Source organism: Podarcis cretensis (assembly GCF_951804945.1).
Source record: "Podarcis cretensis genome assembly, chromosome: 1".
In the NCBI taxonomy this organism is placed as follows: domain Eukaryota; kingdom Metazoa; phylum Chordata; class Lepidosauria; order Squamata; family Lacertidae; genus Podarcis; species Podarcis cretensis.
The window spans coordinates 138,646,596-138,664,291 of NC_137170.1; the positions used below are offsets into that span (position 1 = coordinate 138,646,596).

General features: G+C 42.7%; 1 protein-coding gene across 2 annotated transcripts in view; it reads right to left on the reverse strand.

The window, feature by feature from the left end:
• Positions 1-17,696, reverse strand: part of SPAG16 (sperm associated antigen 16) — a 437,472-nt gene that overhangs the window by 398,071 nt on the left and 21,705 nt on the right. For both annotated transcript variants that reach the window (XM_079978996.1, XM_079978995.1), the window contains exons 5-7: positions 15,545-15,682; positions 7,219-7,326; positions 1,503-1,620 (exon numbers count right to left, since the gene is read on the reverse strand). In XM_079978996.1, the coding sequence (XP_079835122.1) occupies positions 1,503-1,620; positions 7,219-7,326; positions 15,545-15,682 (364 nt within the window). The remainder of the gene's footprint in view (positions 1-1,502; positions 1,621-7,218; positions 7,327-15,544; positions 15,683-17,696) is intronic.

The following is a 17,696-nucleotide window of genomic DNA, read 5'->3' on the forward strand; positions in this document are numbered from 1 at the left end:
ATCAGGATTCACCAGTGTGAAAGAGTGAAACCATTATGCAGTGGGTTATATTATCCTTTTACCCACTGTATAAGTAGTTTGAAGTGACAGAGACACCACTTGCCCTACACATAACCTTGCATTTTCCAAAACTGAAAATAAAAAATAACCTCATTTAAACAGGTTTCAGGGTCTTAACTGAAAAGCCAGATATCAGCTTGCTGAGAGGCTTTGGAAAGGAAACAGGCCAAGCACAGCAGCACTCTTAGAGCTCTTTCATTGGCATACAGCCTAACGCAGTCCAGCGCATGGATCCAATTCTGCTAGAAGGCAGACATGCAATTCTGGCCAGCAACTGTTGATTCAACAGCAGCAGCCAGCAGGACATATTTTAATTCATTTTATTCATAGGTATAGATATATAAGAGAAAAAATCCTTGTGAATTTGTATGCTGCTGGGGTCTGGCATAGTGTGTGTGTGTGTGTGTGTGTGAAGTGATTGGTTTATTAACCTGGCAAAGAAATGACAAGCTACCAATTGCACCTCTGAAGAGAATTTTGATGGACAGGGAGGCTCCTTTCACTTTAAGAAGTGGCTGCTTGCCAATCACCAGATCCAGCAGATGGCACTTGCAAGCAGCAAGGCACAGCTTTCTTCAGAATACAGAATTATCCCTCCCACACCTCAGGTAATCTCTCCATTTTATATTCAGTGATATGACCCATTGATTTTAAACTATGAAGAGCTCTGTGCACTTGACATCCAAGAAAAACTCAAAATCGCTAATGCCCCATGTTCTTTGTGCATTACATATTCTTGGGTTTTATACGTGGTAGGGACACAGGTGGTGCTGTGGTCTAAACCACTGAGCCTCTTGGGCTTGCTGATTGGAAGGCTGGTGGCTTGAATCTGTGCAATGGGGTGAGCTCCCATTGTTCTGACCCAGCTTCTGCCAAGCTAGCAGTTCGAAAGCATACCAATGCAAGTTGATCAATAGGTACTGCTGTGACAGGAAGATAATAGCATTTCTGTGCACTCTGGCTTCCATCATGGTGTTCCATTGTGCCAGAAGTGGTTTAGTCATGCTAGCCACATGACCCAGAAAGCTGTATGTAGACAAACGCCGGCTCCCTCAGCCTAAAGCGAGATGGGCGCCGCACCCCATAGTTGCCCTTGACTGGACTTAACTGTCCAGGGGTCCTTTACCTTTTTTACCTATATGTGGTCCACCTTGTGTTTTGAGGATAGAAATGGAAACTTAAACCAGTATGTATGATTATGATCCTTCTTTATTTCCCTTCCTTATTTCATCCTCAACACAACCGTGTCAGGGGGGTTAAACTGAGAGACCGTGACTGGCCCAAGGTCACCCAGTGAGTTTCATGCTTGAGTGGAGATCTGACTCCTTGTCTCCCACATCCTAGTACCACACTCTAACCATGACTCTACATTAGTCTACATTAGACAGTAAAGAGATCAGTGCTTTCTGAATTTCTAGGTTAAACACACTACAGGTTTTTACCTGCCCAACCACTCTGTCTCTTTCTAAGCTTGTGAGCATCTTCTCTCGCAGTAGAATCTCATATTTTTCATTCAACTGCTTTAACAGTGGCTCATATGATGCATAATGTGTCTTCAGTCTACAAAAAAAAGAAAAAAATTATACAATGGTCACAAGGCAAGAAATATTCTGTAGCATCTAATTTTTTAAAAATAATATTTATTAAAGTTTCAAAAAAGTTACAAAGATCAGAAAAAAGGGGAAAAAAAACAAAAATACAAAATACAATAAAATAAAAACAATTAAAAACAAACCCACTTTTCCATATCTTGTCTTTCATTTACTTGTTTCCCTGACCTCCTCACACCTCCCTTTTTCGTATTCTAGTTCAATCGGTTATTTCAGCAAATCCTTTCCATTTTTACTTTTATCTTACTAATTTATCTTAATATATTATAACTTTACATTCTCACCTGTTAATAATCCATCTTTAAATACTCCTTTATAACATTACTACTGAAATCATATAACTTCATTCCAACATCCTTCTAACATTCCTTAATTTTACAATATTTCTGTAGATAGTCTTTAAATTTCTTCCAATCTTCTTCTACCAACTCTTCTCCCTGGTCTCGGATTCTGCCAGTCATTTCCGCCAGTTCCATATAGTCCATCATCTTCATCTGCCATTCTTCCCGGGTGGGTAGCTCTTGTGTCTTCCAATACTTTGTGATGAGTATTCTTGCTGCTGTTGTAGCGTACATAAAAAAAGTTCTATCCTTCTTTGGCACCAATTGGCCGACCATGCCCAGGAGAAAGGCCTCTGGTTTCTTCAAGAAGATATATTTAAATACCTTTTTCATTTCATTATAGATCATCTCCCAGAAAGCCTTAATCCTTGGGCACGTCCACCAAAGGTGAAAGAATGTACCTTCAGTCTCTTTACATTTCCAACATTTATTATCAGGCAAATGATATATTTTTGCGAGCTTGACTGGTGTCATGTACCACCTGTATATCATTTTCATAATATTCTCTCTTAAGGCATTACATGCCGTAAATTTCATACCTGTGGTCCATAACTGTTCCCAGTCAGCCAGCATAATGTTGTGTCCCACATCTTGTGCCCATTTTATCATAGCAGATTTCACCATTTCGTCCTGAGTGTTCCATTTCAACAGCAAGTTATACATTCTCGACAGAGTCTTAGTTTTGGGATCTAACAGTTCTGTTTCCAATTTTGATTTTTCCACCTGGAAGCCAATTTTCTTATCCAATTTATATGCCTCCATTATTTGGTAATAGTGGAGCCAATCTTGCACTTTGTCTTTTAGTTTTTCAAAGCTCTGCAATTTTAATTTATCTCCCTCTTGTTCCAAAATTTCCCAATATTTCGGCCATTTGGCCTCCATATTGAGCTTTTTCTGAGCCTTCGCTTCCATCGGTGACAACCACCTTGGGGTTTTATTTTCAAGTAAGTCCTTATATCTTGTCCAAACATTAAACAATGCTTTCCTGACAATATGATTTTTAAACGCTTTATGCGCTTTGACCTTATTTTGTAGCATTTAATTCTCAGAAGAAAGACTTTTCTTGGTTACCTGTAAGAATTATACAATCCGAGTTCTTTCAAATTAACCCAAATGTTCAGGTCTGAAGACTGGAAAAATATTGCTTAACACAAAGTAGAATAGTTGGATGTCATCCTAGAGTGAATGTTTTGAATAATTTATTTTATGTAACTGACAGACAGAAAATCAGAAGTCATTTTTATTTTATTTCTTTTCTCCTTCTCTATTCTTTTGTTTTTTCTTCTTTGTTATCCTCTGCTCTGGCCATTATTGGGATTCAAGGACGGTTGGTGGAAGGACCCTGAGTGAGAGGCAAAGAAGTGAAGATCTCCCAGGGTGAGAGCTGGGAGGATCCACCACTTTCTGTGGGTGACAAGGGTTAAGAGCTGCCTTTGAGAGAGGACTCTGCATTTTCTTTTCTCTTTCCTTTCTGTTTTTGTTTTTATTTAGATTAGTTTCTTTTATCTTACTGTATTATGAAAAAGCTTTAATAAAATCTTATGAAAAACAAACAAACTATTCCAAATGTTGATGGAGGTGGGAGTTTTCATTTTCCAAATTATCAAAGTACATTAAAAGAATTAAATATGCTGGTCCATATTAAACTTTATTTCTTTCTTGCAGATGAATGTTATGTCTATTCCTGGTGCAAACAAAATGAACATATGAACTGACAACCAAGCCAATTACAATTAAGAAAGATCAACTAAAATGTATTTCTCTAGTATTAATTACAACAGAACCTAAATTTAGAATGTTCCACCAAATTAAGTAGAAAGTCAAGTTTTCATTATGGATCGTGAGTCTATTTGCTATGTAATTCACAAGAAACTGTTTAGCACACATCATTTAACAAGTTCAGAAAGTCACAATACTCTTTTTCTGACTTCTACATAGAGAGGCAATTTCTAATACAGGCAGGTTGCTTTGTTGTTGTTGTTTAGTCGTTTAGTCGTGTCCGACTCTTCGTGACCCCATGGACCAGAGAACGCCAGGCACTCCTGTCCTCCACTGCCCCCCGCAGCTTGGTCAGACTCATGCTGGTAACCTCGAAAACACTGTCCAACCATCTCGTCCTCTGTCGCCCCCTTCTCCTTGTGCCCTCCATCTTTCCCAACATCAGGGTCTTCTCCAGGGAGTCTTCTCTTCTCATGAGGTGGCCAAAGTACTGGAGCCTCAGCTTCACAATCTGTCCTTCCAGTGAGCACTCAGGGCTGATTTCCTTCAGAATGGAGAGGTTTGATCTTCTTGCAGTCCATGGGACTCTCAAGAGTCTCCTCCAGCACCATAATTCAAAAGCATCAATTCTTCGGCGATCAGCCTTCTTTATGGTCCAGCTCTCACTTCCATACATCACTACTGGGAAAACCATAGCTTTAACTATACGGACCTTTGTTGGCAAGGTGATGTCTCTACTTCTCAAGATGCTGTCTAGGCCTGTCATTGCCCTTCTCCCAAGAAGCAGGCGTCTTTTAATTTCGTGGCTGCTGTCACCATCTGCAGTGATCATGGAGCCCAAGAAAGTAAAATCTCTCACTGCCTCCATTTCTTCCCCTTCTATTTGCCAGGAGGTGATGGGACCAGTAGCCATGATCTTCGTTTTTTTGATGTTGAGCTTCAGACCATATTTTGCACTCTCCTCTTTCACCCTCAATAAAAGGTTCTTTAATTCCTCCTCACTTTCTGCCATCAAGGTTGTGTCATCTGCATATCTGAGGTTGTTGATATTTCTTCCGCCAATCTTAATTCCGGCTAGGGATTCATCCAGCCCAGCCTTTCGCATGATGAATTCTGCATATAAGTTAAATAAGCAGGGAGACAAAATGCAGCCTTGTCGTACTCCTTTCCCAATTTTGAACCAGTCAGTTGTTCCATATCCAGTTCTAACTGTAGCTTCTTGTCCCACATAGAGATTTCTCAGGAGACAGATGAGGTGATCAGGCACTCCCATTTCTTTAAGAACTTGCCATAGTTTGCCATGGTTGACACAGTCAAAGGCTTTTGCATAGTCAATGAAGCAGAAGTAAATGTCTTTCTGGAACTCTCTAGCTTTCTCCATAATCCAGCGCATGTTTGCAATTTGGTCTCTGGTTCCTCTGCCTCTTCTAAATCCAGCTTGCACTTCTGGGAGTTCTCGGTCCACATACTGCTTGAGCCTTCCTTGTAGAATTTTAAGCATAACCTTGCTAGCGTGAGAAATTAGTGCAATTGTGCGATAGTTGGAGCATTCTTTGGCACTGCCCTTCTTTGGGATTGGGATGTAGACTGATCTTCTCCAATCTTCTGGCCACTGCTGAGTTTTCCAAACTTGCTGGCATATTGAGTGTAGCACCTTAACAGCATCATCTTTTAAAATTTTAAATAGTTCAGCTGGAATACCATCACTTCCACTGGCCTTGTTATTTGCAGTGCTTTCTAAGGCCCATTTGACTTCACTCTCCAGGATGTCTGGCTCAAGGTCAGCAACCACACTACCTGGGGTATATGAGACATCCGTTTCTTTCTGGTATAATTCCTCTGTGTATTCTTGCCACCTCTTCTTGATGTCTTCTGCTTCTGTTAGGTCCTTTCCACTTTTGTCCTTTATTATGGAAATCTTTGTACGAAATGTTCCTTTCATATCTCCAATTTTCTTGAACAGATCTCTGGTTCTTCCCATTCTATTGCTTTCCTCTATTTCTTTGCATTGCTTGTTTAAGAAGGTCTTCTTGTCTCTCCTTGCTATTCTTTGGAAATCTGCATTCAATTTCCTGTATGTTTCACGATCTCCCTTGCATTTTGCTTGCCTTCTCTCCCCCGCTATTTGTAAGGCCTCATTGGACAGCCACTTTGCTTTCTTGCATTTCCTTTTCATTGGGATGGTTTTCGTTGCTGCCTCCTGTATAATGTTACGAGCCTCCATCCATAGTTCTTCAGGCACACTGTCCACCAAATCTAAATCCTTAAACCTGTTCCTCACTTCCACTGTGTATTCAGCAGGTTGCTTAGATCTAACTAATCCTTTGCTTGTAATCTGTGCAATCAACAAATTTGCCTGCAAAGTGTTTGAAACCTTCTAGAGCTTATCAATGATGACCTTTTTTTTAATAGGAGGCCCGCCCCTTAGGCTGTTTGTTCAGATGAACACAGCCCCTGTTGTTCCACTCAGTTCCTGAGAGATTTTTTTCGGTCTAAATATGAATGTCTTCAGCAGGTGCTGAAAAGAGGACAGTGTAGGCACCTGCCTGATCTCAAGAGGCAGGGAGTTCCAAAGTGCAGGTGCTGCCACACTAAACGATCAAGTTTTTACAGGTGTGGAACTGGTATCATGTGGCACTTTTAAACGTGTCAATTCTGCTGATCAAAGTGGTTGAGTAGGCACATATGGGGTAAGGCAATCTCATAGGTAAACTAGTCCCAAGTTGTTAAGGGCTTTAGATACTAATAATAACACCTTGAACTGAGCCCGGTAGCAGATCGACAACCAGTGCAGACATCTGAGCACAGGTCTCACTCCTGTCCGCAATTATGCTGCAGCATTCTGCACTAACTGCAGCTTCCGGATCAAACACGAGGGAAGCCCCACATAGAGCACACTGCAGTAGTCAAATCTTGAAGCAGCCAATGTATGAGGTACTGTGGGCGGGCTCTCCCAGTCCAAGAATGGCAAATGCAGCTGCTGAAAGATACTTCTTGCCACTGAGGCTTCCTGTATCGATTCAGCCTCTTAGTTCTTTGTTATACAGTGGTACCTCGGGTTACATACGCTTCAGGTTACAGACTCCGCTAACCCAGAAATAGTACCTCGGGTTAAGAACTTTGCTTCAGGATGAGAACAGAAATCGTGCTCTGGCAGCAGCAGGAGGCCCCATTAGCTAAAGTGGTGCTTCAGGTTAAGAACAGTTTCAGGTTAAGAACGGACCTCCAGAACGAATTAAGTACTTAACTCGAGGTACCACTGTACAGGCGAATCCCCATTTATGCATGAGCTGGAGGCACAGCAGGGCTTTGCTGAGGCTCTTCAGGTTTCTTCCGCCACTTCCGGGTTTCCAGGGCTGTGCATATAAGTGGTGGTGCATGAATTGAACACATGTAAATAGGGGGGTGTTGTAAATATCATTCTTAGGTAATGCTGGCTCTTCTCTTGAAAATCAAGTGGGTTTAGAACCCCATTTGTAATTGTTTACCTTTTAATGTCATTAATGAGCCTGTTTTTTTCCTGCACCACTCGTTTATGATGCATTCGATGGAAGTCACGCTCTTTCTGCAGTTTTAGCAGTGCTTCTTTAGCTTTGCTGCATGAAAGAAAAAGAAGAAAATGACTGCTTTCTGGATGAAGGAATATAAGACAAAAAAAAGCAGGGGGACATTGACTGGTGATGAGATTCTGATAGAGAGGATAGGAGGGTGCCATAATGCTGGGACAAGCCCCAGAATGGTCAAGAAAATCTAAATCCCAATTTATTTTTTGCCTTACAGCCCCAAGAGTCTCTCAAGTCAAGAACTGTTCAACTTCAGGCAAGAAGAAATGGTAGGTCCAAAATGGCAGTTACCACCTAGAGCTTTTATTAGTTATGCCACTAACACCTAGATCTGCTTTTAGTGGTAGTTTTTTTATTGGCAGTTAGTAACTAAATTGTGGGACGCAGGTGGCGCTGTGGGTTAAAGCCTCAGCGCCTAGGGCTTGCCGATCGAAAGGTCGGCGGTTCGAATCCCTGCGGCGGGGTGCGCTCCCGCTGCTCGGTCCCAGCGACTGCCAACCTAGCAGTTCGAAAGCACCTCTGGGTGCAAGTAGATAAATAGGGACCGCTTACCAGCGGGAAGGTAAACGGCGTTTCCGTGTGCGGCTCTGGCTCGCCAGAGCAGCGATGTCACGCTGGCCACGTGACCCAGAAGTGTCTCCGGACAGCGCTGGCCCCTGGCCTCTTAAGTGAGATGGGCGCACAACCCCAGAGTCTGTCAAGACTGGCCCGTACGGGCAGGGGTACCTTTACCTTTACCTTTAACTAAATTGTATCTCAATTAATCTGAGCAATAACTAAGTATTTAGAATAATATTTATTAGGTTTGAGTATTTTTAAAAATTTGCATGATCAATTTGGAACTTTCTCAGCTGTCATGAAAAAGAATAAAACTGCTAGCACATTTGAAATGCTAAACAGGATATAGTATGGTATCAAATTGAATGAAGGATAGCATTCGAGATTCCTGCAACTGCAGGAGGTTGTACTAGACAACCTTCGGGGTCCCTTCCCTCTCTACAATTCTATGAGTCTATAAGTGTACACTTCTTTTGGACATTCACTTTCTGACATTTTGCACTTCAGCTCATTTAGATGGTTCTTTTATTACACCCTCCCCATACACAACCCTGCTAACTTACTACCTTTAACAGCATGCATTCAAATCAGCAGGGAATACTGCTGAGTAAACTTGCTTAAGCATGCACTGAAATCATGGTGAAATCTCAGACGAAATTAATGGACTATGCAGAATTGGACAAAATGACAGGAAGGATTCAAAACCTGCGGGACCAGAGATTTACTGAAGAAATTGGAAGAAGTATATGAATTATTTGAAGAGCAACTGCAATCAACAAATTACGCTAGTAGGACTACAAGAGGTTTTGTAAGGAGAAATATACAAAGTGTTACAAAGTAGAAAAAGATAGAGATATTGGTTATGAGTTTGAAATGTAATAGGGAAGATAAGAAATGCATACTGAGAGATTAGATTGGAAATTTTTCAGACAGGATTGATGGAAGTCAAAAATTTGAATAATATGTAAAAGTATGTTTAATTACTGTTGAAAATGATATGTTAAGAAAAACTAATAAAAAAAATTATATATAAAGAAATCATGGTGAAATCAGCTTCCTCATTTGTGCCCCTTCTCTTTCCTATTTCCCTTTGCACTGGATTCAGTTTCTGGAATACATGCTGACATTGAACACTCTTATCTGATATACTGTAGTGCAGCCATTTCCTGTTGCTGTCCCTCATACTGAAGCTACATACTTCAAGCACTCTAGACTTGAAGCTGCTAGATCATATTTTGATTGACAGTATACTTGTTAACCTTGCTGTGTGTGTTTCTGGTCCTGGGTACCACAAACAGGGACAACTGGTCAACATATCTCATAGTAATGTCTACAAGGAAGCGTGTTTCCAAGGAAATATTAGCACCTTGAATATCAAGCTCACAAAACTACTACTGCCTAGGAGTTTCCCCCTTTAAATATCTATGCATTTCATTTTCTGTCAGGAAGGAGCATACAAGACAGATGCAGCAAACATTTTAAGGACAAATGCTTACTGCTGCCTCTCACCAACACAGTAGATCTCCCTCTCTCACATAAAACATGTAAATTATTTAGTGTTTTGTGATTTTTTTTCTGTATGGCATGCATTCTCAAAAGCAAATCAATAATGCTATAAAGCTTCCTGTTCCTGTATAGCCAACTCATAGATCCAATATGGCCTTTCAAAAATTGTGAAATGTAAAATTTAGCAAACTTACATGCATTCATTAAAATGGCTGCAGCATGCAATAATTTCTTTTGTAAATAGTTATGCTTTTTATTTGTACCCCGCAATACCTTTTAGGCTCAGAAAATTGACAGGATTTAGTTACACATAAACATAAACTGCTTAAGTAACATGGCATGTATCTCTGGTCAGTCTGCATTGCCATCTTTTCTAAACGCAGTGGTTTACATCTATATTAACTTCAGCACCACAATGTTATTATTTAGACCTATTTATAAAGGGTTTTCTCGTGTGTGTGTTTCTTTGTGGCTGATTAGCTGCTCCCCCTGTGCAAAGGTCAGAGGGGGCAGGGTTTCTGTTGAGGCAGGTGATTAGCTGTGGGAGGAGCTTATCAGAGCTTGCAGGGCAGCAGCTGAAGAAGGAGCAAAAAGGGTTTTCTCGTGTGTGTTTTTATTTGTGGCTGATTAGCTGCTCCCCCTGTGCAAAGGTCAGAGGGGGCAGGGTTTCTGTTGAGGCAGGTGATTAGCTGTGAGAGGAGCTTATCAGAGCTTGCAGGGCAGCGACGCGCGCCTAGTGGCGCGCGCAATTTCATCCATCTTTTAGATTTAGGGGAGCTAGTCTCAAACGTTTGTTGGGGGAGACCTAGGTTTGGGGGGGGGAGTTATTTGTCCTGTCTTCATGCTTTTTATGATGGAGGACTGCTGTAGCCACCCCCAATGACACGTTCTCAAGATGGAGGGTGAGGGAACAGCTGCAGTCGCCTGCGGTTCCTGCGCAATGTTTGCCATCTTGCCAAAGGTTGCAGGCAGCTTTACCTGCAGCAATTGCATGTTGATTGCCCTCTTAGAAGACAAAGTCCAGCAACTGGAGGAACGTGTAGCTATGCTCCAAAGAATTAGAGAGCTGGAGCTCTTCTTGGAAGCAACAGAGCACACTGTCTCCACCAAGCAGGAGACAGGGGACTCCCCTGAGAAGGAGGCTAGTTCACCAACACAGGAGCCAGATATATGGAGAAACGTGACTCAAAGAAGTAGGAGGCCCAGGGTTCGCTCTGATTGTTTAGAAATACACAATCGCTTTGAGGTCCTCTCCCCTAGAATGGAAGACGAAGAGCAGACTCCATTTGAGGATCTCTCCCTCGTTACAGTCGATCAGGTATATGAAGACGAGCAGCAAAGTCAGTCCTCAGGGAATGTGCAGGCGACCTTGGAACGGACAGCTCACGGAAGAACCCCGACCAGACCTAAGAGGAGGCGTGTAGTGGTGATAGGGGATTCCCTACTGAGGGGAACAGAAGCAGTGATCTGTGGGCCTGACAAGATGTCTCGGGAAGTGTGCTGTCTCCCCGGGGCTAAGATCCAAGATGTAACTGAACGACTGCAAGGAATCATAAAACCCACTGACAAATACCCCTTCCTCTTGGTTCATGTGGGAACCAATGACACTGCAAGCAATAGCCTCCAGAAGATCAAAAGAGACTATGAGGCTCTGGGCAGGAAATTGAAGCAATTAAATGCACAAATTGTCATCTCATCTGTCCTCCCAGTTGAATGACATGGCCCAGGGAGAGAGGGAAAAATAGTGGAAGTGAACAGCTGGCTTCGCAAATGGTGTAAACAGGAACGGTTTGGATTCTTAGATCATGGACTGCAGTTTCTTGAAGATGGACTTCTGGCAAGCGATGGGCTGCACCTCACAACAGTTGGGAGGAATGTTTTTGCCAAAAATCTCAGAAACCTCATCAGGAGGGCTTTAAACTGACTAATGTGGGGGAGGGAGACAGTGCTCCTGAAGGTAGGAGTCTATCAATTGATGAAGATGATCATCCAAATGTCATAGACCAAATGGAGCAAACAGCACACAGACCTAGTGGTGGGAGGAAAAAATCCTTAAATAAGAGACACGGGGGAATGATTAATGGACTTCAATGTCTGTACAATAATGCCCAAAGCATGGAAAATAAACAAGATGAGCTTGAGCTCTTGGTACAGTAAACTAAATATGACATAATAGGCATCACTGAAACCTGGTGGGATAAGTCCCACGATTGGAATGTAATAATGGAGGGATACAATCTATTTCAGAGAAACAGACTAGAAAAGAAAGGAGGAGTGGCGTTATATGTCAGGGATGTGTATACCTATGAAGAGATCCAAGATTTAGAACCTCAAGCCAAAGTGAGAACATTTGGGTCAAAATTAAGGGAGAGAAGAATAACAGTGACCTCATTGTAGGAGTTTACTATAGATCCCCAAGCCAAACGGAGGACATAGATGATGCCTTCCTGGAACAGATGGCCAAGCATGCAAAAGGAAGGGAGATAGTAGCAGTGGCGTAGCGTGGGGGGTGCAGGGGGGGCCGGCCGCACCGGGCGCAACATCTGGGGTTAGGGCAAATCCACGGGTTAGGGGGCGCAAATCCACGGGTTAGGGGGCGCAAATTACTTGCCTTGCCCCGGGTGCTGACAACCCACGCTACGCCACTGGATAGTAGTAATGGGGGACTTCAATTACCCAGATATTTGTTGGATGTCAAACTCAGCCAAGAGCATAAGGTCAAACAGATTCCTCACTGGCCTTGCAGACAACTTCGTTGTCCAGAAAGTGGGAGAAGCAACAAGAGGAACAGCCATTTTAGATCTGGTCCTAACCAGTGTTGATGACCTGGTTAGTGGGGTAGAAGTGGAAGGAACATTAAGCGAGAGTGATCACGCTCTTCTGAAGTTTACTATACAGCGGAAAGGAGCAGCCAAGCATACTAGGACTCAATTTCTTGACTTTAAGAAAGCCGACTTCATAAAACTTAGGGAAGTGCTGGGTGAGATCCCATGGACAGTTATACTAAAAGTAAAGGGAGTTCATGATGGCTGGAAGTTTGTTAAGAGGGAGATAGTAAAAGCACAACTTCAGGCAATACCAATGAGACGGAAACATGGAAGGTGCCTAAAGAAGCCAGGGTGGCTATCTAAAGAACTTTTAACTGAGTTAAGATTAAAAAAGGATGTGTACAAAAAATGGAAAAGGGGGGAAACCACCAAAGAGGAATTCAAACAAATAGCCAGCACGTGTAGACACCAAGTCAGAAAAGCTAAAGCACAGAATGAACTCAGGCTTGCTAGAGAGGTTAAAAGCAACAAAAAAGGCTTTTATGGGTATGTTCGTAGCAAAAGGAAGAACAAAGAAACAGTGGGGTCACTCAGAGGAGAAGATGGTAAAATGCAAACAGGGGACACAGAAAGGGCTGAACTCCTCAATGCCTTCTTTGCCTCAGTCTTCTCCGATAAAGAAAACAATGCCCGACCTGAAGAATTTGGAGCAAAAGATTCAGCAGAAGAAACACAGCCCAGAATAACTAAGGAGATAGTACAAGAATACTTGGCTAGTTTAGATGTATTCAAGTCTCCAAGGCCAGATGAACTGCATCCAAGAGTATTAAAAGAACTGGCAGATGTGATCTCAGAACCACTGGCAGTCATCTTTGAGAATTCCGGGAGAACAGGCGAAGTCCCGGCAGACTGGAGGAGGGCAAATGTTGTCCCTATTTTCAAAAAGGGGAAAAGAGAGGACCCAAATAATTACCGCCCAGTCAGTCTGACATCAATACCAGGGAAGATTCTGGAGCAGATCATTAAGCAAACAGTCTGTGAGCACCTAGAAAGGAATGCTGTGAGCACCAATAGTCAGCATGGATTTCTGAAAAATAAGTCATGTCAGACTAACCTGATCTCGTTTTTTGACAGAATTACAAGCCTGGTAGATGAAGGGAACGCAGTGGATGTAGCCTACCTTGATTTCAGCAAGGCATTTGACAAGGTGCCCCATGATATTCTTGTAAAGAAGCTGGTAAAATGCGGTCTTGACTATGCTACCACTCAGTGGATTTGTAACTGGCTGTCTGACCGAACCCAAAGGGTGCTCATCAATGGTTCCTCTTCATCCTGGAGAAGAGTAACTAGTGGGGTGCCACAGGGTTCTGTCTTGGGCCCGGTCTTATTCAACATCTATATCAACGACTTGGATGATGGACTCAAGGGCATCCTGATCAAATCTGCAGATGACACCAAACTGGGAGGGGTGGCTAACACCCCAGAGGACAGGATCACACTTCAAAATGACAGATGAGAGAACTGGGCCAAAACAAACAAGATGAATTTTAACAGGGAGAAATGTAAAGTATTGCACTTGGGTAAAAAAAATGAGAGGCACAAATACAAGATGGGTGACACCTGGCTTGAGAGCAGTACATGTGAAAAGGATCTAGGAGTCTTGGTTGACCACAAACTTGACATGAGCCAACAGTGTGACGCGGCAGCTAAAAAAGCCAATGCAATTCTGGGCTGCATCAATAGGAGTATAGCATCTAGATCAAGGGAAGTAATAGTGCCACTGTATTCTGCTCTGGTCAGACCTCACCTGGAGTACTGTGTCCAGTTCTGGGCATCACAGTTCAAGAAGGACACTGACAAACTGGAACGTGTCCAGAGGAGGGCAACCAAAATGGTCAAAGGCCTGGAAACGATGCCTTATGAGGAACAGCTAAGGGAGCTGGGCATGTTTAGCCTGGAGAAGAGGAGGTTAAGGGGTGATATGATAGCCATGTTCAAATATATAAAAGGATGTCACATAGAGGAGGGAGAATAGTTGTTTTCTGCTGCTCCAGAGAAGCTGACACGGAGCAATGGCTCCAAACTACAAGAAAGAAGATTCCACCTAAACATTAGGAAGAACTTCCTGACAGTAAGAGCTGTTCGACAGTGGAATTTGCTGCCAAGTAGTGTGGTGGAGTCTCCTTCTTTGGAGGTCTTTAAGCAGAGGCTTGACAACCATATGTCAGGAGTGCTCTGATGGTGTTTCCTGCTTGGCAGGGGGTTGGACTCGATGGCCCTTGTGGTCTCTTCCAACTCTATGATTCTATGATTCTATATATAACAATCCCAGTGCAATTAAACTACAGTGGTGCCCCGCAAGATGAACGCCTCGCAAGACAGAAAACCCGCTAGACGAAAGTGTTTTCCGTTTCGGAGGCGCTTCGCAAAACGAATTTCCCTATGGGCTTGCTTTGCAAGACGAAAATGTCTTGTGAGTTCCTGCGGGTTCCCCCCCTTTTCCCCCCCTTTTCCTAAGCCGCTAAGCCGCTTATCAGCTGATCCGCTGATAAGCCGCTTAACAGCTGATCGCTAAAAGCCGCTAAACCGCTAATAGCGCTAATCCGCTAAGCTGTCAATGGGCTTGCTTCAGAAGACGAAAAAACCGCTATACGAAGAGCCTCACGGAACGGATTAATTTCGTCTTGCGAGGCACCACTGTACTGCTTATCTTTACATGGTTCCTGTTCTGGATATTTTTTTAAGTTGATATACTATATGTCTTTGTATAGAGCAAGGAAATGTAGCAAATAAAATTTTTAAAAGGCATGGTACCAAACCATCTTCCGTCCATTTATTTTATTTTACTTAATTACACAATTAGTAGAGAACCATTTGAACTGGAAAGCCTGGACACCTTCAGAAGGCTGAATAAAAGCTTTGCTTTATGGATTGATTGTGTTTCTGATTACCAGCCACAAATACACACACACACACCCTGCCCATCTGACTGGGTTGCCCCAACCTGAATACTAGCCTTTCTCCCCATGAACCCACTTGATCCCTTCAAGTTTAAACCCATGAATTGTGATGGGTCTGCAGTTTTGTGTAATGGCTTGGTACACTGTGGTGGCTTTCCCAGCTCTCTCCTGTCAGCTAGCCCCAACAAGGTTCTTAGAATTCCATAAATCTGCTCACTTGGCAGCTTATTATAACATGTTCATGTTGGGCACAGTCTAGTCAGACATAAGCACTCTTAAATCACTTTTACTTCAATGCTCTTTGCAATTAAAGCTGTAAGTTCTGTAAATAAATACATTCAAATCTTGTTGAACACATGCTTAACTTTCCTTTTGAAATTAACAGAAATTGTGGTTAATTTGGCAGGATCTTTCCCCAGGTGAACAGCAGAAGACCCATTAACAATAACAAAAACATACTTGGCTGCTATTTTATAGCTCTCCATTTCCTTCTTGAGATATTTGTTTTCCCTTTCCAAATGTTGATTGCAGGTGTATGCATCTGGAACAAATCCAATGTCTTTAGGTTCAAGTATACCTCTCTGCATTAGCTCATACCTGAAATTAAAATGAAAAGTGTTTCTTTTTCTCCCTCTCTTCTTGGCCCCAAGGATTAGAAAGATCCATGAGTGGAGTGCCCAGTTGTGGAATGATCAAAATAGAGTTTACTACTTGATGGGAAAGTTAAACATAGCAGGAGACCCATAGGTTAAAATACAATATACTTCCTCTTTCTAGAAAGCTATTACAATATTGTTGTCATTGCTTTAGAGAATTCAAGGGGAAAGGGAACACTTAGCAAGAAATGCATTAAAATTAAAACATGTCACAGTTTGGGGGTGTTCATTGAACCAACACTGTCATTAGAGTCTCAATGCCTCAGTGGCTCAAAGTTGTTGCTTTTTTATCCGCTTCTGCTGACCATACCTAAATGGAAATAGCTTGGTCACAGTTCACCATAGTCTAGTAACCTCCCTTTTAGTTTTATTGCAATGTGTTATACATGAAGTTGCCTTGAAAAATGATACAGAAACTGCAGCTGGTCCAGAATAGGGCTTCTACTCAAGATGAAGAACTATCCCTTCTACCAACCAACAGGTTTGGGGCTGCCTTGTTAACCTGCCCTGTAGCAAAGTAGAGCTGCTGTTTACCAGTTATTCCAGGTCATCCATGAAAACTATCATCCATGATTTAAGCTAGGGTGGGCAGGCTAAACTGGCCTGTGTCACCAAGACCTGAGGAAATGAGCTGGGTGGAATTTATCTTTGTGGGTCTGGATAGCTTAGTTAGAGTGCTAGAGTCTGGTGCTGATAACACCAAGATTGCAGGTTCAATCCCCATATAGGACAGCTGCATATTCCTGCATTGCAGGGGCTTGGACTAGAAGATCCTCAGGATCTGACCCAGCTTTCTCTGTCTATATTATCTAGTTCAGAATCAAAAATAGGTGGGAGGGTAAGGGAAGCAAAGATGCTATTTTGCCTCACCAGGAGATCAGTTCACTCGGGTACTGGGCTTGAGTTTGTACCTTGTGTTAGACCAGAGAGACAGATCACAAATTCCATGGTGTTCCAATCATCCCACTGCCCAACAGTCTCCCTTCCTGAATTGGCTGATAGGCCCTCAAGAATGCTGTCCTGTGGCTTTTAAATAGCTATGTTAGGAGTGTCTGGGGTTGGGGCGGGTGGCCATTCTGATAACGATGGGGCTGTCACAAAAATCACTGTCCAACACATTTTGCATCTTGAGCCAATATTTTCAAGCCAATATTTTCAACCAAGTGGGAGGTTGTTGGTCTGGAATGAGGGGAGGGGCTCTGTAACCCTGTTGTCATGGTCAGACCACTTTTTAATGTTTTTTAAAAAGGTACACCATGCAAGACTGAACTACAGTGGTGCCCCACAAGACGAACGCGTCGCAAGACGGAAAACCCGCTAGACGAAAGGGTTTTCCATTTTGGAGGCGCTTCGCAAAACGAATTTCCCTATGGGCTTGCTTCGCAAGACGAAAATGTCTTGCGAGTTCCTGCGGGGTTTTTCCCCTTTTTTCCCCCTTTTCCTAAGCCCTAAGCCGCTTATCAGCTGATCCGCTAAAAGCCGCTAAACCGCTAATAGCGCTAATCCGCTAAACTGTCAATGGGCTTGCTTCGCAAGACGAAAAAACCGCTATACGAAGAGCCTCACGGAACGGATTCTTTTCGTCTTGCGAGGCACCACTGTAAACCCAACCATACAAAATACAGGGCAGGAGACACATTTTCCCCTTATACCACTGCTATGTAAAGACTCCTAAACTGGATCCTGAAACAGTTCACACATTTAAGTCTTTGAATCCTAGAAACAGAGAGGTTACTACAAGAGCTCTTAAAATGTCATTTTTTATACTTATAAACTGAGAAATGAGCCCAAACTAACAAAATGAATTTCAATAGGGACAGATGCAAGGTGCTGCACTTAGGCAGGAAGAACCAGATGCACAAATATAAGATGGAGGACACCTGGCTTGCCAGTCGTACATGTGAAAAGGATCTAGGAGTCTTGGTGGATCACAGGCTTAACGTGAGTCAATAGTG